Genomic DNA, 23,404 nt, shown 5'->3' with positions numbered 1-23,404 from the left:
CTCCCTGTCTCCCTCTCTCTCCCTCTCTCTCTCTGTCTCTGTGTGTTGTTTTTGTTTTGTGTCTTTTTATTATGCTTTTCAGTCAAAAAATTGTTTTCGCTTCATTTTATGAAAACATAAGCAATTTTTGGTTGCTGCTGCTGCTGCTGCTGCCCGACTTTCAGACACTGACACCCAAGCCCGGAACTTTTGCTCGCGACATTTTGCGAGCGCGCGCCACCATGTTCTTCCGGTTTACCATTTCCGCACTCCAACACACACCCCCACCCCCACCCCCATTCGTTCCCAGCGGTGCGTTTAACAACGTTCCATTTTTATGTGCCAGACATGTGAAAGCTCTTCATTTTCGGGCTGGGCCAGTCAACGTGGGGGTTGGCCATGGCCTGGCCTGGCCTGGCCTGTCGGCGAAGACTCTTTGACTCTTCAGCCTGTCTGACAGCACGGCCCGGTCGGCTTACTTACCGTCCTCATCGTCGTCGTCGTCGTCCTCGTCGTCATCCTGTCGTTGCGTTGGTAGCTCCCCTGTCTTGGCGCTGATTTTATGGCATTTTTTTCGGGCTACGGCAAAGGCAGCAGCGCCAGCTCCAGCTCCAGTGCCAGCGCCAGAGACTTTATAAAATATGTACTCCAGGGTAGTCTGTTTTATTGCAATTACTTAAGATTTTACTGTCTGCGTTAATTGAGCATCGGATTACTTCATTTTTGAGGCGCCGCGGCATAGGCACTGATTGCATTGTTCTGGGAGTTGCTGGGAGTTGGTGTGGCATTAATCTAGCATTAATTATTATGTAATTGGTCACCGCATGAGGGCAAACAAAGGGATTTTAATTAAATTTTAACCATAAACCAGCGCCGGGCTGATGGGCAAGTTGCTTTGATGTATGCAGCTTTAAATGCAAATCAAATATTTATTCCGTACACACAGAGAAGAGAGCAAACACACACACACACACACACACACACGTGATATGCCGTCGCTATTGTTTGAGCACGTAAGAGTGTTTGGGTGGGGGGGGGCTAGTAGGTGCGAGGGGGGATGTGCTCAAACAAAACAAAAATAATTGTAAATTCAATTTCATTATTAAATGTTCCTTGTCCGCAGTTTCGCGTGTGTGTGTGTGTGCGTGTGTGTGTGTGTGTTTGTCTATTATCTGAGCGCAGCCAAATAGCCGCAGCATCCCAGCCCCATCCGCTACATAAATACTGTACATATATGTATGTAAATATGTAAATATGTATGTATGGTATGTACATACATACGTTCAAGTGTTTGCACGCAGTGTGTGCGGTTTGGATGTATATTTAAACAAATGCGGTTAATGTTCATATTTCATTTTAATCAGGCCCACGGATATTGATATTGGCGTCTGCTCCCCCCTCGAGCCAGTATCTGTGCCTGCAATGCCTGTTAATGCGCATTTACGTGCCGCATTATGTATTTACACACACGCACGCACGCACACACACACAGGCAAACACACACACACGCACACACACGTGCTTTAGTTTGTCAAAAACAAACTTTCCCCTAAGTTCAACCACAAAACGGGGGGAGCATCGAGCATCGCAGCATCCAGCATCGCAGCAGTGGAAAATGATTGTAAAATTTTACAACCGACAGCCAATTACCATAGCTTTTTATTTGATTTTGCACGGTTTAGCTTTTTGGTAACGAGTTGGATGTTGCCGGCATTATGCGCAGCGGGAGATGGGAGTGGCAGCCGCCCCAAACATCCCAAACTCGGCCCAACAGCCACAGAACCGACAACGGCAGACGTGTGCGATGTTTAAAGAGCACAGGAATGATGGATATTAAAATTGGAATTGAAGTGCTGAAAACCGAACTAAACCAACTCCACTGCGTGTGGAAATTATCCAAAAATTAAGTTTCCTTTTAACCCCACAAAAGTTTTGGCAAACATCAAAAACGTGCTGAGAAAATATATTTTCGTAAAACTCTACAGGCGCTTCTGTGCGTTTGTGTGCTGCCTTTTTGATCTCTGATCGGATTATAAATATTTGGTTTATTTATGCCTTTTGGTATTATCCAAGAATTATTTAGTAAAATAATATTTTCCATTGCTGTTTCTTTGCAGAACCTTTTGCGACTGAAGATGGGCACAGGTATTTATCAAAATATTTATTAAATATCCCAAATTGAGTCTTCTTATCGCTGCAGATTGTCCAAGTTTTCTCTGCTTGTTCATGCATCAAAATATTTCTAAAATAACCCAAAATGGTAGACTTTTTCCCCAAATATTCCCTCTAAATTTATTCGCAATGCAGACACGTGTTTAGTTATATAATTTTGGAACGTAGCCTGCATATTTATGGAAACGTTTTTGCGTCAATCTGTTTTCGGCTAAAATCTACAGCCGTAATACGCGTATTTGGGGCTGCGGCAAAACGGGGCAATAATCAACAATTGCACGCAAATTTCATTTCATTTCAATTGAACACAATTAAATTTTTGTATGCCACAATCAAGTTTGCTTTGTAGTTGTTGTATTTGTTGTGGTTGTTGGTCAGTGCCAACAATGCTTTGTTGCTATTGATTTTCGGTCACGCCCTAGCCTTGCCTCACCACCCCAAAAAACAGCTCCATGGAGCTGGAGGGGAAGTGGGAGTGGGGGTGGGTATCGACCACACGTTTATGGGCTTTTATTTATTCATGCCGCACCGTTTGTCGTTCTGCTGCTCCATTCCTTATTATTAATTTCTTTTATTTTAATTTGTGTTTGCATTTATGTAGATATAATTGCGGCACAAAATCCATTAATATCTTTTATCCCCCGTCGGCTTTTTGTCGCCAGGAAAGATGAAAAGGCAAAAGGCAAATTTCAATTGCATTAAAATACTCGAGCCGCGGATTCATCTATTGGCTCTTAATGAAATGAAATGAAATGAAATCAAATGTATTCGCATCAGTCCAACCGAAACATTTGGTTTTTATTAATTGAAAAGAGTTTTCAAGTGTGTTGCAGGCAGCGTTGCTTATATCCGGCTTGCGGCACGTTTCCGCTTGCTATTTGCGCTGTTCGAGTTTTGGGTTACCCAGGAGCCAGTCAGCGCAAATGGGGGGTACGGTTAGTCCTTTTTTTTGGGTCTCTCATTGCCTGGCAAACAATTAACCAATCCCACCGAAGGCCACCCCAAGCCGACAGCTACCCCCGCACAGAAGCGAAAGCTCTGCAATTCTGTGGTTAAGTATCATTTCTAATATTTTGTGTGACACCCGTGCGACACTTTGGCATTTTGTGTGGTGCCATCGCCTCCGCATCCGATGCTGACTCTCGTGGGGTCCTCGGTTGTGTGTGGGGGTGGCGGGCCACATTGTTTATGTCTCACTCAAGAGTTGCCCGACCAAGGCAAAACCCAAACCCCAGCAATGTCGACGACATTTAGACAAAACCCTGCGCCGATTGCCAGAAGCAACCAGAAGCCAGAACACCAAAACAACAGTGGGGCCAAAAAGTTTTTAAGTGAAAATAGTCATTCAAATTTAATTAGTCCAAAACAAAGCCAAAACGTAATGAGCTTACGCTTAGGCAAGGCCAAAGAAGGGGTGCTGCCGGAGGGGCCAAGGACTGGGAGCTGGCAAGGGGACTGGCTGCTGGGTGCCCTGCCCTGCCCTGCCCAGGCCACCTTTCGCCTGGCTCCATCTCAATCTGAAATTGTGGTTATTGCACTCGTCGCAATCTCTCCGCCTCCCTAGTCGCCTGCGAAAGGGTGCCATCCCTGTGCCATGGCATGGGGTCATGTGCTACACAATTACGACAAAGGTGGAGTCGGAGTCAGCAGCGCTTTGCTGTCACATGCCACATGGCCGCAAAAACGTTCCCCCAATCGCCTGGCCCAGGTTTGCTTGTTACGCCCACGCCCCAAACCAGTTATAGAGACAAAAACACACACACACACATCTATGGCATTAGACGCACACACACACACACATGTGTGTGCACCTATCCAGACAACAGCGAAACTAAGAGCAGAGCAAGGGCAAGCCTGGCTAGGAGGTGGACAGCGACAGCGACAGGAGGGACTGGGACAGGGACTGGGAGCAGCAGCAGTTTCAAAATATTTTACGTAATATCATTGTTCGCACTCGTAACTAACTTTTGCCAGGCGTTCCATGCAGGTACAAAGGACACATCCTATACTCCAACTCACACAACATCCTCCCGGCTCCCCTTACCCATTCGCGCACACACTCGGCTCAGTCCATCTAATACTTGCAAACTATTTAGCGTGTGACGAAACTTGCAGGTTGGCGAGGGAAGTTAGGGCAGTTGGCAGGAACTTTTGTAGGAAAAATAAATGTTCTAACATTTTTCTAAGCTAAAGATGCAAGCGGGAGATTTTGGGCGCGCAGTTTGAGTTCAGTTTTGGCGAACAGAATTTTCTATGCATTTTTTAGTGATGGATCGAATAAACAAACTTTGGCGGCAGAGACATTAATAAGTGCAACAACAACTCGTTTTTTTTATTAATTGAGTTCCTGGATTCAGCGTTAATTCCAATGAAATAAACATAATCCAATGGGGAACAATAAAAACAAACAAAAAATCTCTGCAAAGGTCGAACTATTTTTACCCACAATTAGTGAATATTTTTGTGTAAAAATCTGCGTTTCTGCTGTGGCAGCCCGTGCATGTTCCTGCCTGAATGCCTGTGTGTGACCGTGTCGCATTGCTGCCTGGTTGGGGGTCTGGTTTGGGTTTGGGTTTTGGCCTGCGTTTTTGGCGGTGCCGCATATGATTCGTATCACTGATACTATTTCTGCTCCAATGGTACAGTTATTTTGCATCCTACGTGCTTGTTAATGTATGCTGGCTACCAGTCCCAGTACCTGTCCCGGCACACTACGTGCCCGTGCCCGTGCCCGTCCATCTGCCTGGCTGGCTCGCTCTTTGTGTGTGGCTTTAGTTTTGCGAGTGAAGAGAGTGGATACGATGGACGTGTGCTGGTTGCTGTGTATGTGTGTGGGCATATCCGTGTTAATATAAACGCATAACAGCATTTTTAGCTGTGAAATAGTTTTGCCATGCCCAACGTCCTGCTGCCTCTGCTCCAGCTTTGTTCCATCCTGCAGCCCGACTGCTAGGTGTAATTGTGGCCGTTGCCGGTTGCCGGTTGCCGGTTTCGCATTGTCGTCACTGTGGCTGTTGTTGTTCCTGCTCACTGTCGCGGAGGTGGCGGTCCTGCTGCTGGTTTTCTCTAAATTAATACATCACATGCATGCCAGGAAAAGGACCCACAAGCACCACGACATGCATACACGCTTAATTATGGGATTTTAGGACTGGGCTGTCCTTCGGTCGGGTCGGGCCTGGTCTGGTCTGGCTAACTATCATATTTGGGATCGCGTACACACGTAATTCGGGAGTATCTATATACAGGTACGAGTGTATGCTTTAATTTAGTTTGAAGGATGCCACCGCAGATGTCATGAAAGCAAAACCTGTGCCAAAAAAAAAACCATTATCGATGGCTTTTGAAAACATTTCACGTGACAATTTTTAATGGGCTTCGGCTCGGTGCTCCGCTGATGGAAGTTGTAATGTGAAATGGCAGGTAGGGGGCTCCGCTCGGGGATTTTCTCCAGCTGTCATTACCATTAACATTTTGGCTTGGGCAAACATTTTAGCTTCGAACTCTGTTACTCATTTGCACTCGTGTTTGCTTTGCATTTGGACACTCTCAGCGGCGAAACCCCATTGACATCTACCCACATTAGGGTACTCTCGTGTCGCGTCAGTTATTTGATTAGCCAACAACTAACTGTGGGCTGGGGGCTGGGGGCACGACGAGTACTGGTGCGGGATGTTTGGTTGGTCGGCACTGTCCACATTTTCCCACAGTCAACAGGGGAAATGTAATGGGGGAAAGTTGAATCTAATAATTGATTGACTCTATTTGTGCACTAACTCGCCTGTTCATTAAGTGTGAAATGGTGTTGAGGTCTTAATTGCAATTGAATGTATTTGTTCTTTTATTTGGGAAAATTTACAAGAGATTTTTATCATTTATTTGCCTGTACTTTCAATTAATTAATGCTTTCTGTTAAGTTAAATTAGTGTTTAGCGATATGTTTACCATGAAATTATGTCTAGCTAATGTAAAGTTAGACAAAGTTTTGTTTTAAAATTATTTTAGGGCAGCTTTTACACAGAAATAATCAATTTTTATCTCAATTTTAATGCTAAAATTTTGTTGCGTGTGTTTTGATTGGTTTGAATATTGTGTTTCCATACATGCATGCAGCAATTGATTGCCCGATAAATAGCTGTATTATTTCAGATATTTAATGCACCTATAAGACTCCTTCCCCATTGTCTTTTAGCGAAATAAAAACAAACATCGCTGCAGCTGCCATGGGAAATCCCTTCCCGCTTGCCATAATATTTATGCCTTGAACATTCTGTTGATCCCCTAAGTAGCTCTGTGTATCTGCTCAATCTAGTCCAAATAAGTGCAATAGTTTTATGGCTCATCATGGGTCTGTGAGGCTCGACGGTAAATCCACTTGTGCCGCCCAAAGGCGAGTTCGATGCTCCAATTTCTGCGTCGGGAGTGGGGCTGGGAATGGCCCAATTTATTTGTTGTTGCTGTTGTTGTTTGCCGACTGCTCAATTTGTTGTTACAGCAACATACGTAGAGGCTCACTTCTACATCACTTACACGCCAGGGTAATTTCAAACAAATGCCAGAAGCCCCGCACCAAATCGCCTTTTGGGCGCTTGGCGCTACAAGTTTTTATTGAAGCGGCAAATTTGTTCAGCCACTACAATTTGGCATGCCATTTATATTGGTTCCATGTTAATGCCAGCGCCAAATCCCCAACACGGCAGCCAGTCGGGCGGAGTCGGTGCTGAGCGCCGCGTGCCATGTATTTGATCCAACTGCAGCCACCACGGCATTGTTGCAATTTGTAGGTGCAACATCATTGTTGTTGCTGCCACTGCCACTGCCACTGCCACTGCCACTGCTGCATTGTCAGTTGTTGATGCAGCTGTTGTATTTTTTAATAGACACATTAAAAAATAATTTAACAAACAGACGGACTCGACTCGACGCCACTCTCCAGCTCTTGTCTGCTCTTCGTTTTTTGTCGATGTATTGAATAAATCATAAATCATTTCAGGCCCCAAAAAAAACCAACAACAACATGTGACGTGCATCGCTCCGGGGTTTTCTATTAAATGATACACGATGAGCAGCAGGCTGGCAATTTGTCGGACCTCCACACACACACACACCCGTGCCACATCCCGTGCCACACATCCCTCAGCCACACAGTCGCTTTTCGTCGCTTTATTTTCGCGTGTGTTTACTTTTTACACATCATAATTTTTTACGCTAGTTGACTTCTGGACACTGCCTCCTCGTTCACGTTCTGTTTTTGGGATCCATTCACAATTTTTTTATCGCCTTTTTCTCGCTTGTTTTTCCCCTTTTTGAGCCTGCCTTGTTCGGGCTCCATTTGGCAGGCTGGCCAAAAAGTTGTTGCCATGTACAAATTAATAAACGAGTAACTGACAAAAAGGTAATTTATTATTTTATACATATTTGACAAATTAATTTAATGACACTCTGCCGCCTCGCACTCGCTCTGGCACTCGTACATTAACGCACCGTGTCCCAGCGGGCAGCGGGAGTGACTCTGCCACTGCCACTGCCACTGACTCTCCGCTGTAGCTGTCGCCGCACCGCACCGCACCGCACCGCTCCGCTGTAGCTGTCTCCACGCTGCTGCCACACATAATAATTTCTCATTTAATTTTTCAATTTTAAGCGTCATTTACACATGCCATGCCCTGCCAGCCAGCCAGCCAGCGAGCGAAAGAGAGAACTCCAGCTACAGCTCCGTCCAGATCCCGGCTAACCCCCCGGGGCCGTGTTGTTGTCAGCTTGTCGTATGGATGGACGCCTGCCTTTGTTGCTGTCTTTGCTTTTGATTATACCCTACAGAGTCGGGGCGTGGCACAGAGTGTCGCGGCGCCTGCACTTGGCCAACACAAACTAATCAATATTAAATCATTTATGTGATTGCTGGCAGTCGTTTTGTGATTTAATCTGGGAGTATTTTAAATGTGTTTGGTTATAGTTGGGCAATCGGGATGGAATATCAAATATTTCTGGCATAAACTGTGCTCCAATTACAGCGAATTATATAGCAAAAAAGTTGAGCAGAAAACGCTTAAAATTTCTACTTAAGCTGAGCGAAAAAATGAGCTAAATGTCGGACCACATTCGCATGTTTACCTCTGCTTCATTTTCACAATTTCCCATACAAATTTACTCTAAATTTATTTCCAAGTGTGTTTCGAGTGTCGGTGCTGCGCATCTTGAGATGCGTTTATGTTGTTCTTTCATTTTTTATATTTGCATTAAAAGGTAATCATCGAGAGCGTCGCTGCAGCGCCATAGCCATTGCAATTTTCGCACCGTTGTCGTATTTTGTATGACTGTCATTAAGTCGTCAGCAGGTTTCAGTAACGAGCAGGACAATATGAAGGGGCAAAGGGAGGGACAGAGAGAGAGCTGGAAGAGTGGCAGGGACGGGGACACTGAGCGAGTGGCAGGGCGCAATCAGTTGCTCACTCAGTCGTTGGCGACGCATCAGCTTAAATGACTCGTCATGCCCGATGGCGATGCAACCAGCAGTGGAAAACCAGCAGAACGCTGGAGGAGCAGCGGCAGCAGCCGTAGGATGATGTGGGATAAGGAGGCTTCTCGTTGCACTCGAACGTGTAGCCATTGGTCTGCAAAAGCTCGCACGTTAATGACACTAGAATCAGTTTTCATTAACGATATAACGTGGCGGGGACGCCCTCGGACGCGCACTTGCCGAGTGCACCACTTTGTGCGGTGAGTGCCGGAAAGGGAGAGGAGTGCTGAGAGGGGAGCAACGAGTTGGACACACAAAAAAAAGAGGATACGTGGAAACATGAAAACGTGGAAGGAACCGCATGCGTGCATTTCTCGCATATTTCTCTTCAGCGCGGCTGCTGCGGCGGCTGCGGCATTGGCGCTGGCAATTAATAAAACACACACCTTCTGTGGGGCAAGTGCCTCCTGCCCCTGTCCCCCTGCCTCCTGTCTCCTCCTCTGACCTGCTGCACAGTGGTCTAAAGCGCTTATTTATGCAACGGCTGCTGCTGGCAGTGGCATTCGGACGCGTCGACTGTCGACATTGCCATCGGCATCTGAATCTCGCTGTGCTACAGCCTCCCTCCCCCTCTCTCGCCCGCTCTCTGCTTGCACCACATCCTTGGTATGTGTTGGAAATTGAATTTAAAAAGCTCAAACGCTGCAAAATATTTCACACGCACAGCCAGCGACAGTGATGCCTGCTTGTTGCTCTTGTTTTTTTATGCCTCAGATTTTCGAATAAATCACATTTTGCACAGCGAAAAAAATGTATAAATAATATGCCTACATGTATGTGTGTGTTGTGTGTGTGTGAGTATTTTTTATGTCTCTGTGTTGGCTGCATAAATCTTTCAGTTTGGATTTTCACTTTGGCGGCATAAATTGACACTGGCGCTGGCGACATTGCCAGCCACATTTGTAAACCGCGCTTAAAAGCAACCACCGCTGCTGCACCCCCTTCCCCTCCACACCCCCCTCTACACGACAATCCTTTAGCTTCGACCAATCCAAACTCCTTGCATTGCAAATTACGCTTTTTGTCAGCTTAAATAAAGCAACGCGCGCTGACAGTAAAAACTCATTTACGCGAAATTAAATTAAAAGTTAATTAACGCTGTCAATGTGCAAAGCACTCCAGACAGACTCGCCTGAAAAGAGCGAAGAGCGAAGAGAGAGTGAGTGAGTGAGTGAGTGAATGAGTGGACAGAGTGTGCAGAGCGGAGAGTGCAGAGCGGAGAGTTGCAGGTAGTGCTGTTGGCCAAGTTGAAAAATCACCGCAAGCAAAGTTAAGCATATGTCCGCTTAAATTGATGGCAACTGGTTTTAAATGCTGGCCTGGCCTGACAATTTCTCCTGCTGCTCGTCTGGCTGTCTGGCAAGTTGTTGACCGCTGCCTGGACTCTGGGATTGGTTTGTCGGTTTGCCGGTTGGCTGACTGGCGGGTTGCCGGGTTGATTGCTTGACTGGCCTGCAGTTATGCGCTATGCACACAGTGCGTATGGCAAATGTGACATGAGCAGGCCAGTCCGGGCAGCAGAGTTTCACTTGGCTGATAATTAATTTTTAAGTAAAACGGAAAATTACACCGCTCTATCAGAGACTTAACCGCAGAGCGTAGCCAAAATTAATTGCCATATCGAAATGCCAATGAGCACAAGTAAAACTAATGCCATTTTATGTGCTGGAAAATCTGCTAAAAGTCTGTGGGAAATCCGCTGTAAGTCTATGCCAAGTTAAGTAAACTTTTAAGCCGCATTTGCACTTGCTTTATGCAATTTAAAGGTATAAATTCTTAGCTAATTGCTTGTTGATAAGTTGATATGCATGCAGCTTATCCTTTCGCCTCGTGGCAGCTTAACCCGCTGTGGATATACATAATTATAATTGCCACGCGAAATGCAATAATCGGCCCGGCCTGCATATCCATCCGCAGTTCAATTGGCGCAAAGTTAACCCAAAAGATGTTTCAATTTCACAGACTAATTAATTGATCAATATTGTTGCTTGCCTGTTTGCCTGTTTGCATTATTAAAGTACAAAAATATTAACTAGTTTTGGCAGCCTGGTTTTGGGGGTGGCCCGTAATGACAGCTCCCTGCGGGGGGTGTGTGTGGAGTCGCCTCCACGTAAACATGCTTGTAGTCTTTGCAATCGCAAACTGCACTCCCACGGCCAATTTCGTCATGAAAAATTAAAGATAACATAAATGCGGCGCGCTCTGGCACGCCATCGAGTTTGCAGCTGTTCGGCTGGAGCCTGCCGGCAGCTCACCGGCGAAATGCCGTGCCAGGACATCAATGTCTGGGGCTCTGGCGTGCTATTTGAATTGAACAAGTGTCAGCGTCGAGGGGAAACAGCGTCGAAGCTGTCGTTCGTGCCACACTCCCCCCACCACCACTCAGTTGTTGTACAGCATTTGCATGTCCTGCCAGTGCGGAGTACGAAGCGACGCTCTCAAAACTCAAAATATTAACACTTTAACGCCAAGTTTTTTATCCGGCTGCCGGAAACAGACAACACAACACAGACACACAAATACTGAGCCCCTTGGCGGCGGCGACGGCAACGGCGGCGGCGGCAAAACGCCATGTTGGATTATTCAGCTCGACGCCATTTCGCGTCACAATGCGCGCTATGCGCTGCCATCATTGCACTCGACAGCAAACGGCAAACGGCACAAGGCACAAGGCAGCAGCAACAGCTATGACTATGACTATGACTATGACTATGACTAGAGCTGTGTAGCTGCAACGTTAGTGGCCCACCCGGCGGATGAAGTTGCAATTCAAAGTCATAAACACGTGGAGCGTGGGCGCAAAGTCTCAGCTAAGCCGCGAAGCAGGCGCTGCCAGTGACAGGAACGGGAGCAGCAGCAATGGCACTTCCGGCCCACAGATTCCTGGCCTGGTTGGTAGCCGCTTTTTTCCACACCATTTTGTTGCTGGTTGCTGCTGGGTTGTCTCCGCGTTAGAGCCGAGGGTAGCGGGGGGCATATTACATGCAGTACATTTGGTCGCAAACTCAAGCATAAATGCAACTCAATAAGATTTCGCTTTAATGGCTAAAACCACACCCACAGAGATATTGAGGCTCACTCCCTTGAACTTGCAAAACTTTGCCCATTGCTGGGCATCGTGTTATCGGGTAGCCAGCGTTCGAGTTCCTGCCACCTTTTGGGGCTGTATGTACGTGTGTCCTGGCCGTTATTTTTCGGTGTTCGTTTTTCATTTGCATGCGAAATTCAAACATCAGCATAAAAATGCAATTTTTATTGCGCAACATTTCTCAATGCCCGCTGCAAATATTTTCGCGGGCTTTATTATATTTTTGTTTCTGTTTTTGTTTTTGTTTCCTCATGCTTTTGGGTTTGTTTTGTTTTGTTTCGCCATGCTCTGTGTTCTGTGCTCTGTGTTCAGTTCCTTTTTTCGTCTTACCATTGTTGTTTGTTCGGGTTTCGGCTTGTTGCCGCCGCTGCCTCCGGCTGCTGCTGCTGCTGCTGCCTCCATGCATTTATTTGTTTTCCCCTTCTTCTTTTTTTCTGCGTTGCCCCGTGGCATACACACACACCGATGTGCCCCAGCCAGCCACCCGCAGGTTTATTATGAGCTGCACTTTATGAAAATGCAGTTGCCAGCGTTGCCGCTGTCGTTAGAGTTGCCACTGCCACAGCCACAGCTACAGCTACAGCCTCGACTTGGCGGCCGCGCTTCGAGTACATTGCAAATATTTTATTATTGCACAATTTCGCCAACTTATCCCGCTCGCATGTGAATGCAAGGACACGGACACGGGGCTGTGGCAGGGGCAGCTCCTGCCAGCCGCAAGGCTTCAGGAAGGATGCAAGCCAGCTAAAATAATATTTCGTTGCTGTTTCTGTTGCTGTTTGTTTGTTTCTGTTTGTCGGTTCGTTTAGTTGAAATTACGTTTTGTATGCCACTGAATTTCATAGCAGCAGCAGCAACAACAGCAGCAGCTACCAGCAAGCAACAACAACAACAACTTGAGCCGAAAAACTTGCTTTCGGTTGTTATTATTCTTGCGTTTACTCCCGGCAAATTTGCCGTGTGCCGCCGCCTCTGCAGGTCCGGCTACGACTCTGGCTCTGGCTCTGGCTCCTCCTTCGACTCTGTGTGCGGGCCTTGGTGTTGTTGTTATGGACACCACTCTACTTCCCTTTTTACCCCTCACTTAACGTGCTCTGGCTCGGTCTGGGTTGTATTCCGTTACGCCACCCACGATTCACCGCCAATACCAACACCAGCTCTGACTCTGCCTCCGCCTCCGCCTTTGCCTCCTCTGCTTCTGCTTCTGCCTCTGTTTTGGTTTTGGTTTTCGTTTCGTTTTTTTTTTCGTGCTGTTTTTCCAACATTTTAACTTCCGCTCAATTTACCTTTAGGCCAAGTAATTTAAAAGCTGACGTGTTTGTACAACTACAATTTCGACTCATGTTGCCGTTGTTTTTGCCGCCGCTCGTTGCTGTTGGCATTGCCTGTGTTGAGCACTTCCTGGTGTGGATTTTTGCTAGGTTTTTGGCTCTTGTTCTGCTTCTTGGCTTCATTCTGACTCTGGCTACGTCTCTGGCTCTGGCTCTGGCTCTTCACATTTTGTTTGAGTTGTTTTTTCGTTTTCTGTTTCTTTTGCGCTTCGGTCAAAATTATTAAAAATGAAGCGAAAAACTTGCCACTGCTTTGGCATATTTATATTTTGTTTATTTGCCCAACGTTTGACTTGAGCTCGCGTCAAGTTTCTGATGGACTCAAAGTCCAAAAATATATTCCCCAAAAAGCTGTTAAAACTGTTTGCCCCGGCTAATAGCTGGCGGTGGAACGGGGGAGGGGCACTAGATTGAGACGGAAGCTAGCTGAAAGGTAAATATTAATTAAAGTCGATAGTAAATGGCCGAAAAACGTTTTATCCACTTTGCTGTTTTACTTTCGCCGTTTATCCGGTTCCTGTTTTTGCTTTTCTGCTGTCCTCCTGTCCTGCCTGTCCAGCCTGTCCTCCTGTCCACCGTTTAACATGTGAGCACGCAATTTCCTTGATTGGCAACGCTTTCACGCTGAAGTTGAATGATGGAAAGCCCGCTGCTAAGCTGTCGGCAGTGTGCCGTCTGCCGAGGGGCGGAAGGGGGGGATATGCATAACGTATCAAAAAGTGTAGTCTACTTTTTTGGGGTCGCCAGTGCATTAAGAAACGCCCACGAAGCAGACTGTGTGTGTCCGTGTGTGTGTGTGTGTGTGTGTGTGTGTGTGTGTGTGTGTGCAGTCAACGCCATTGTTTGTGTTAAGCCCGGACCAGTCGAGGCAGCCTCCATGAAACCAACCCCGAACCCGAACCCCCAACCGAATTCGCCTGCCAGCGCAAACCAACGAGTCTGTTAGCCAAGCCGCAGGCAGGAGGCGGGCAAAGCTGCAGCTGGAGTCGGACCCGTGGGCTGTGGATGGTAGCGGCGGAGTGCGAGTCTGGACCACAGGCAGTGCTGCCTGCCTGCTGCTGCTGTTGCTGCATTTAGTGAAGTATTGTTTCTGCTAGATTAATCCTGTTTTAATTAAATATACACGCTGCCAGCATGCAAAAACCAACAAGAAGAAAGAAAAAAATTAAAATGAAGAATTCAGACACCAGCTTCATCTCCATCTCCATCTCTAGACCTGATCTCTGTAGTTCTCTCTCGGCAGCTCTCTGTATGCCATATCCCATATCCCCGTATCCCGTATATCCTGCATTCTGGCTGCAGCGTTCCCTGTCTCCCCCATCGACATTCTGACGTCATGCAAATGTGTGCTGCTTGATGCTGCGGCTCCACTCGGAATGACAAAGTGACTTGACTGACTGCGCGTAATGTTTGAGTGCAGAACGGAGAGTGGAGCAGCAGCAGCAGCAGCAGCAGCATTCGACCTCGGTTTATTTATTTATATTTTCATTTTTTTTCCCCCTCTTTTTGCCATACAACTGCTGCTGCTGCAGTTTGTTTTTCCTTGCCTTGCCTCCTTTCAAGAAAAACACTTTTTCTCACGCTGCACAGCACGAAGCTTGAAACTCGCAGCTCTGTGCCGGGTACGTTTGTAATTTCTGTAGTAAATTAAAAATGCTGCGGTATTTTTGTAAGTGCTCTACACAGAAACAGCTCGGCTCAGTTCATCTTTTGCTGCAGCATGGGCTGGGCTTTGTCAGGCATGCTGGATGGATGCCTGCGTCTTAAGACGAGCTCTGAGTGCACCACCGCCACAAGTTTTTAAGTTAATGAGCTGAAAGTTCTTTCTCAGCATAAGGCGCTGTCTTCTAGCAGCCTAAGCATGGGGAAGCACTCCAACGGATGAGCCAGAGCCAGAGAGAAGCTGCCTAAAAGGCAGCGGCACAATTATGAGCACAATGTTTTGCCAAATAAATAGTTCAGGTAGCCAAAAAACGAGCCACTTCAACTAAGTATACCAAAATCTCAGCTCTCTGCCGTTTCAGGCTTCATTACAACTCGCATCCTTCAGCATAACCTGTAGCTAATCAGCGGAACACACCGCTCCACAGCCACTCCAAGGCAATCCACACAATCCAGACACTTTGGCCGCAACCTCAAGCCCGTGCAGCTCCCCAACGTTATTAAGTTTGTCCTTTGCGTGGCGTCTTCGAGTAGGGTGCTTCATAAGCGGCTGCCGTCAGACAATCTTAACATTTTGTTGTTTGTTTTCGTCGTTCGCGCATTTGTTCTGCTGTAGTTGCTGCCTCTGCCGTTGCCGTTGCCGTTGCATTTGCTCCCGCTGCTGCGTGGCATGCAATTTCGCTCCATTAAATACGACGCATACTTAACTGTATAAGTAAACTTTACTTCCCCAGTTGGGCAAGTCACCCCTCAGACACCCTCCTGCGCTCTCGCACAAGTGTGTGTAAACATATCCACGCACTCTCAGCGGGGGTGGGAGTGGGGGTGGAGGGCGTGGCATACACAAGTGTCCATTAAATTTTGTCATTAATTTTCGTTTGTCCAACGAGTGCTGCACGGAGGATGCGAGGAAGCTACTTTGCTGGCCGCCCGCTGCTGCTGCTGCTGCTCCTCTCTTCCCCTTCTGCTTTTCCATCATTTTACGAGTATTTATTTGCCGAGCAATATATAAATTAAGCAGTAAATGGAATGATATGCCTTTGCCTTTGCCTCTGTAATTTCTTTGCTTATGAAATTCAAATTTGCAATCCAACGTCAATGATGATTGCAACTGTCTGGTTATTTCTGGTGTCTGTGTTTCTGGCAGCCCTAAAAGATACAATTTATTTTTGGAGCTGGCAAAAGCACACCTGACCTCGTATTGGATTACATTTGCTGGGCCTTGGCTATGGCTTTGTTTACGTTGCTTCGGATTTGAGGAATTTACACACGAAAATAAATATCAATTGGCGCTTGCGGCGAGGCATTTATTTCTAAATCTCGTTGATTAGTTCAATTTTGAGCCTGTTGTTTTTAACCGATGCACTCGGCTGCAATAAAAATCAGAAAAACAAATCTCTCTCCCTCTCCCCCTCTAAGAGAAAGCACAAACAAAACAAAAAGAGAGAAGAAAATTCCTTTTGCTGGCATGGAAAACATTTTTGCCGCAGAGAGAGAGAGAGAGAGAGAGAGAGAGAGAGAGAGAGAGAGAGATGCACTGTCGGTAATGGACCATGAGGATACCCTGCAACAATTGCCCCGCAAAACAATTGAGAGCAATCAAAAATGCATAGAGAAAGTTTCTTCACGAGTAATGTTTTATTGGAACCCCCCTCCCCCCTTCCACCGTCCCACCAGTTCACATTTGGGACCAGTTGAGGAAGCCAAAAGTGGAGCCAAAAGTTCTTCTACTCGGAATGCTGCTGCTGCCACTGGGAGATTGGGGAACTGCCACTGAGACTCTGTCTGGGTTTTGGTGGGTATTCTCAACCCGAAACTTATGCTTTCCCCCCAGTCGGGACATGTTTCTTCTAACCGAATGAACAGCCGTGATCGTTTGGCAGTTTTTGCTGCAAAATAAAGTGGTTTAATATTTGCTAAATAATTTATTGGCTGGGGCATTCGCTCGTAGCAGAGATCTTGGAGGCACGTACTGCTCCGACAAAACACCAAACATTCACCTCGATTTATGCCCTTTTGGGGCATTGGCCAGTGAAAAATTGCCATGAAAATGGCAAGCGCTTTGGCCGTGTAATAGCCCAAAAATTGATAACAATCAATATGACCATATGACGGCATGGCCAGCCATAATTCTAGCACCTACACACACACACACAATGTCCGTGGCCATGTTGCTGGCATTTAACCTGTCGTTGACAGGAGCCACGGAGCCAGCCCCCGGGCAGTACACGAGCGACTTATAACGCGCCGCCACCCCCCAAAAACCGTAAGCGCAAAGTGCACGCATTGAGTTTTGATTGCACCCCACACACACACACACACCACACACACACACACACAGACCCCACACACTCACCGACAGCAACTTAGTTTATTTGAAAATGCACTTAAAATTTAATTTAAATGTAAATTTGTGCAACGAAATGTGTTTGTGTCGAAAAAGAACGTACAGAAAATGTTTATGTAAACAGCGTAAGGGGCCGGGCACACGGGCGGGCGACAATAGCCGAGTGGAGAGAGAAAAAAATGTGGAATAGAATGCAAATGCAAATATTGGCAACAGAAAAAGCAACCGGCAACGGGCAACGGGCAACACCCCCCCAAGGGGTGCGAAAAAGTGTGTAAGCTGCCGCGCTGCCTGCCCCGTGCGAGCCAGAAATGAGTGGAATTTATATGCAGATGTGGCAGCATTTTGCACCCTATTCCAGCGCGTTGCCAACATCAACATTCAAGAGTGGCAAGCAGCAGTGGCAGCAGCAGCAGTGGCAACAGCAGCCCTGGAAGCTCTGTGGCATGTGCATTCATTTGCAGGTTTTTCGGCAGCCAGCGAGCGAGCGAGCGAGCGAGCGAGCGAGCGAGCGTGTGGCGTGCGTGAAATTTAATAAAGCTTAAGCAGTCCCTCTCCCCCTCACGCTCCCCCTCCCCGCCAGGCGACACAGTTGTTTATTAAATTTTCGTTAAATTATGTAATCTTGGAGCGGATCTGCTGCTGGCAAATGCAATTCGGAACAACTTAAAAAGCAAAATGCACAGCAATAAAAATGTCTCACCACTCTGCCATTTCCGCTGCTGCTCTGTCTGTGTGTGTGTGTGTGCTGTGTGTGTGTGTGAGTGCAGCGCCCTGCAGCGCTGCTTTCACATTGTTGCTTCACACTAATCTTCTGTCAATGCAATGAGAGGATGAGCATGAAAGCGACAACAGCTTGCCAGGGAGTTCAGCCCTCCCCCCCCCAGGCAATCCCCTCCTCCAGCGCGCCACCCACACAGCTGCACAGCTTCAAAGACCAAAAAGTACAGACCGCAGCCGCAAACGTTTCAATGTTGGGGCACCAAGACACAGAACCCCACAGCCAGCACCACAGACAGACTGAGAGCCGCAGCCAGAGCCAAAGTTGTAGCTGGAAGCGTGAGGTGGCAGGGCTGGGCTGGGGCTGTGCTGGGCTGGCTGTGTTCGTGGGTGAATCTCTGGTTTTGTCTTTAAGTGTAAAAACATTTTGCTTTAGGGCAAAGCAATCGCAATCGCAATCCTTCCAATGCCGTTCGGCTGCCTCGTGGCTGTAGCAGCATGTTGTCGCCAATGTAGGAGCGTGTCAGCAGCTTCTGGACCGCCGATGCAGTCAAGTGCATGTGTCCCTTGACTGTACGGGTGTGTGGGTGTGTGGCCCTGTGTGTTTGTGTGCTGGCATGTTTGGATACGTGTGTGTTACCAGCTTGCTGGTTGGTTGTGCTGTCAGTGCGGTTAATGCTTTTAGCCGCTGCCCAGAAGGACTCTCCCTCCGCCCTCGATTGGCATCTTGTGGAGTTTGGAGCCTCGGCCCTCTGGGGACTAAAACTAAAACTAAATGCAATATTCGTATTATTTTTATTTAATTTGCTTTTGATTTTCGTGTTCGTTTTCGTTTGCTTTTCTTTTGTTGCTTCCTTCGGTTGTGCTTTTTGGGGGCTTGTTTATTGGCACAACATGCAGCAGCAGCTGCAATTTGTCTTCTGCCGCTGGCCACAAGGCAGCGTGTGTGTGTGTGTGTTTGTTTGTGTATTTTACACTCTTTTACTGTTAGTGATTCCGTTTCTGCTTTTGCTTTTGCTTTTGCTTTTGTTTTGTTTAATGTAATTGCTTCAGCGCTCGTGTTTTTGGCCAGTCCAACGAGTTGGAGGAAGGAGTTGGAATATTTTTAATATTTCAACAGCAGACGCGCTGCCATTTGTCTTGTTGGCTGCCAACTCGCTCCCTCGCTGCTTAGCAGAGTGCCTCTGGACTTGGGCCAAATTAATTTCCTATTAGCGCACTCTGACAAATTAAAACCGCAAAGTCAACAGACCTGGACAGGTTCTACATTTAAATGCGAGCCAAAGCCCGCTGCCTGTCCTCTGCTGCCAAATCAAGGGGCCACAAATTATATGCACAAGTAGCAACTAATAAATATTCAATGGCTGTCGCATTAATCTTTGAACACCAACAGTGCAGGAGTCTCCTCCCCCCCTCCCTCCAGCAGAAGCCAAAACCAGTCCCTGTCCCTCGCTCAGTTCCCAGTCATCAGGCAGCAGTAAAAAAGGAAACACATTACTAATGCCAATCTTTTGGCCGCCGCCCTGTGCCCCGCCGCCACGCTGTGTTTATGGCCCATTATTCTCAGGGCGTTCTTGGGGGCGTTCGTTTTGATTGTTTTAGTGTACACTTTGATTCAATTGGAGATCCAAACATATGTGGTGGGACTCGCTCCTACGGGGCAGCATCCTTGAGCTTTGCACCCATTAATGGCTGACTGATGCCAGCAGAGGGTATCCCTCAATCGAATGCCCATGCCCATTGGTTGCTTTTCTTTTTGCTGTACATTTTTAACAAATAGTCACTGAGGTGAAAGGGGCGCGTGCTAAGGTCATAAACAAGCAGAGGGCCAGGGCCAGTCCCTGACAATACCTGACCAAACTGACCCGCTTTACCTTTCGGACCCTTACACACGCACACACACACACAGAGGAACACACACACACACACAAACACACACAGAATTGACCACAGTGACGCTTGGGCCACTCAGCAAAACCCTCAGGCACTTTTTAATCTAACAAAATCCAAAGAAACCGCACGTCGCATAAATAATGAGACTGATGAGGGTCCATTATGGGCACGTAAAGCGGGAGCAAGCAGCAGGGGCAGGGGCAGGGGCAGGGCCACCAGCCACATCATCGCCGGGGCACGGACACGAGACGGGTTTTGTATGGGATGTAACTAGATGGGGGGGTTGGGGGAGGACTGGGCTTGTGGCGTCAACAGTCAATGTTTGAGCAACGTGTTTTTAAACAGCGCTAGGTGTGATAACAGTTGAGGTCGACCATCGACAGCCGCATAGACGGGGGCAGATACGAGCGGAGTGCTCAGGCTCAGGTCGGGGCTAAGGTTGAGCGCTGAGCTTTGGGGGGGAGGTGGAGTCAGGTCAAAAGCATGACAATGACAGCATAATTGATTTTCGAACAAAGCAAAAGGTAAGAACAAGAAGGAGCAGGCAGAGAAAGAGACAGAGCGAGAGAGAGAGAGAGAGAGAGTCCAAGCAAAACAATTTATGAAAATATATATAGAGCCCGGCAGATATATTCACATTTATACCTAAGGCTGGCTAGCTGTTGGCTAAAGGTGTCAGTTATACATATGTACATACATATGTATTTGTATGTATATATGTATGTATGTGTGTGGCCAACAAAGTTTGCCAGCAACCAACAAAGTAACACACGAAACTACTCTGATTTGGCTTACCCCAGGAAGAACTTTCTCTAAAATATATATCGAGATATAGATAGATAAAAGCCTTCGCTTTATATCTGTGTGGGAATAGAATTTCCGAGAGCTTTACATGTGCAACATAACTGCCACTTCCCCTACCGCCTCCCTGCTGCTGCTTGTTTTTTGTGTTTTATTTTTTATAAATAAAATTGGACCACATCTCCGGGGAAACTCGTTGGAATTGGTAAATATTTGCTGGCTGCTGCTGCTGCTGTTGCTGCTGTTGATTTATTGAGAATATTATTTATTGATATTTGTAGTCTGCACTCGTAGTTTGAATTTTGTTAAATTGCTTGATTATAATGTTTTAAAATACAAAGAACCAATTTTGCTTTGCTTTTATCTCTCTCCTCTTTTTGTTGAACTCTTTCACTTTCAATGTTTGCCAGAAAGTTATGCTCGGTGCTACGCTGGGCATTATCTGTGATGGGTCAAACGTACAGTTTCCCGGGCAAAAACTTTATTGGCCAAGTGTTGGGGCAGGGACAGGGCCTGTGACTGGGACTGGGGCTGTGCCTGCTATGGCTGTGCTGTGCTTTATTTAAAATTTATTTAAATGAAGTCGAACGTATAAATAGCGCCACTTTAGATGCAATCAATGGCTTAAGCATTTCAACACTGGAGCAAAGTCAAGATAGCCAATGGCTTACGACCGAGACGACGGTGCCGTGCCGTGCCGTGTCCGAGACGATCCGAGACGGTGAGAGGCACTCGAACATGCTTCAACAAATTCAAACAGATAAAATATGCAAAAATTAATTAAATACTTGCGCTTTGCATGTTCCTTGAAAACAATTTGCCAGACACCAAGGCTCATGTTGAAGGTGGACCTCTGTGTGTGTGTGTGTGTGAGAGTCCGGAAGTGGAAGTGGAGTCCGTGCTGAAGTTGCGGGGAGGAAGAGAGAGCGGTAGAGTAACGACGTCGGTGCTGAGTTGTAGTCGTGGCCAGCGATGTCGACGTCGGCCTGTCCAGGTGTGGAAAGTGTGCTATATAATTTGCTGCAGCCAGGAGGAGCTGCAGCAGCAGGAGGCACGAAAAAACCCACAGAGCGTTGCAAGACTGTGAGGGGGAAAATACCAACAACAAGAACAACAACGAGTACGTTGGCAGCATGCCGTGGCAGCAGCAGCAACAACATCGATTGCAATTTACTGCCTGATGCACTTAAGAAAATTTATGCAAATACCCAAAAATACTTACTTTACTTTCGTACTCTCTGCCGGTCGTGTCGAGTCGAGTCTCAGGTCTCAGGGCTCAGGTTCAGGTTCGGGTTCGGGCAGACAGACTGCCTTGCCGCCTCAGCAAGGACAAAACGGTATTATAGCATAAATTTTATACTGCCCGTTAAGGTCTATGAACTGAAGGCAGCGAGAGAGAGAGAGAGAGAGAGAGCGCGTAGATATTGTACCTGGTACTCAGTTTGTGGCATACTAAATGAAGCAGCGCCCACAAAACTGCAGGCGCTTGCTTCATTACTTAAGGAGCGCAGCCCCACTGCCCCCCCAACTCTACCCCCGCTGACACTTGGTCTTGCTCCGCCACAGTCTTTTCTTATTTTTTGAAAAATAGTTAAGAAGTGCAGAGGCAGGGAGAGAGCGAGGGCAAGACGGTGGCTGGCTGGCTGCCTGGCTGGCTGGCTGGCTGTGGTGTTATATATGGCAAATTGAGCAAGTCGACCGCTGAGAATCTGGCAATGCCCTCAGGTCGTCAGCGGGCGAGTGAGTTATGTAACCTGGACACTGAACAGCGGACACGGGTACAGGGGACAGTGAAGACTGGCCAACACACAATTGGAGGCTCACTGTCCCCGCTGGAGAGAGACTCAGCTCATCGCAGCTCTTTGTCTGTTTTTTCTGTTGTTTGCTACGTGCTGGCCACTCTGCAAAGTGGCGCATAAATCAGAGGCCACAGCACTGGCTGGCTACAAGCTGACAGCGGACAAATTTCAAACTGCCGCTTGACGCTGCACTAATTTGCCCAGGCATTCGCTCATCTTGTGATCCACCAACGACGACGCCAGCTCTGCTGCACGACGACGACGATGGCTGAGCCAAATTGATGTGCCCTGCAGCTGCAGAGCCTTCCAAGTAAGGAGCATCCAATGCGATGGATGAATATGGATTGTAGCTGCGACGGGGGACGGAAATCAGTGGCGGGCTAAGAAAAAGATTCGTGTTAACGAAAATGTTGCAGCCAAGTGTCCAGCGTGTTGCTTGCCTGCTGCTGCTTGTAGGCACTTGTTGGTGCTGAGAGAAGAACCCAAGTTCCAGGCTAAATAACTTGCAGCAGGTGCTTTTTACACGTTAGCCAGACATGAGAGAAGACAGCTGCAGTCTGCTCTGGCAGGCAGCCTCGTCTCCGTCTCCGCCTTCGCCTTCGCTGGGCTAAACGCACAACCAACGCGATGTCTCTCTCTCTCTCTCTCTTCTCTGTGTGTGTGTGTGTGTGTGTACATAACTTAAGATCTATGAGGATTTGAGGTTGTTTAGTGCCATGTACAATGCACCGCCGTGCGCCTCCACAGCACAGCTCCTCCAGGTTGGCTTTTCTCTGCTGCTTCTGCTGCTCCTCTGCTTTCTCTTCTCCTTCTACTGCCTCTTCCTCTGTCTCTGCTGGTTTTTTTTTCAGCTTTCCTCGTTGCCAGCTACAGTTCCTGCCCCTCCCCCGCTTGGCTCTCGCTGTCTCTGCGTGTATTTTCTTCCATCTTTTTGTGGGTGATGTGTTGTGTGGCCCGCACTTAAGGTAATTTGCATTGCAGAATTTCGCAGAGCTTGGCCGGAGACGAAGCCGGCGAACGGAGATGGCACCGGAGACGGGAGACGGGGCAGGGTCGCTGCAGCCAAACCAGCGGAGGAGCCAGCAACCAGCG

The 23,404-nt window shown here is 47.4% G+C and overlaps 1 protein-coding gene across 1 annotated transcript; it reads left to right on the top strand.

The window, feature by feature from the left end:
- The first annotated feature begins 10,933 nt into the window (after nucleotides 1-10,933).
- Nucleotides 10,934-11,510, top strand: LOC117899004. The gene is given in 2 exon segments (XM_034808751.1): nucleotides 10,934-11,043; nucleotides 11,045-11,510. Coding segments are annotated over 2 exon segments (576 nt in total).
- The last annotated feature ends 11,894 nt before the right edge of the window (nucleotides 11,511-23,404 follow it).

The sequence above is a fragment of the Drosophila subobscura genome, chromosome O, assembly GCF_008121235.1.
Source record: "Drosophila subobscura isolate 14011-0131.10 chromosome O, UCBerk_Dsub_1.0, whole genome shotgun sequence".
NCBI classification, from domain to species: domain Eukaryota; kingdom Metazoa; phylum Arthropoda; class Insecta; order Diptera; family Drosophilidae; genus Drosophila; species Drosophila subobscura.
The sequence above is the reverse complement of the archived record's forward strand: the minus strand, read 5'-3'. Positions and strand labels throughout refer to the sequence as shown.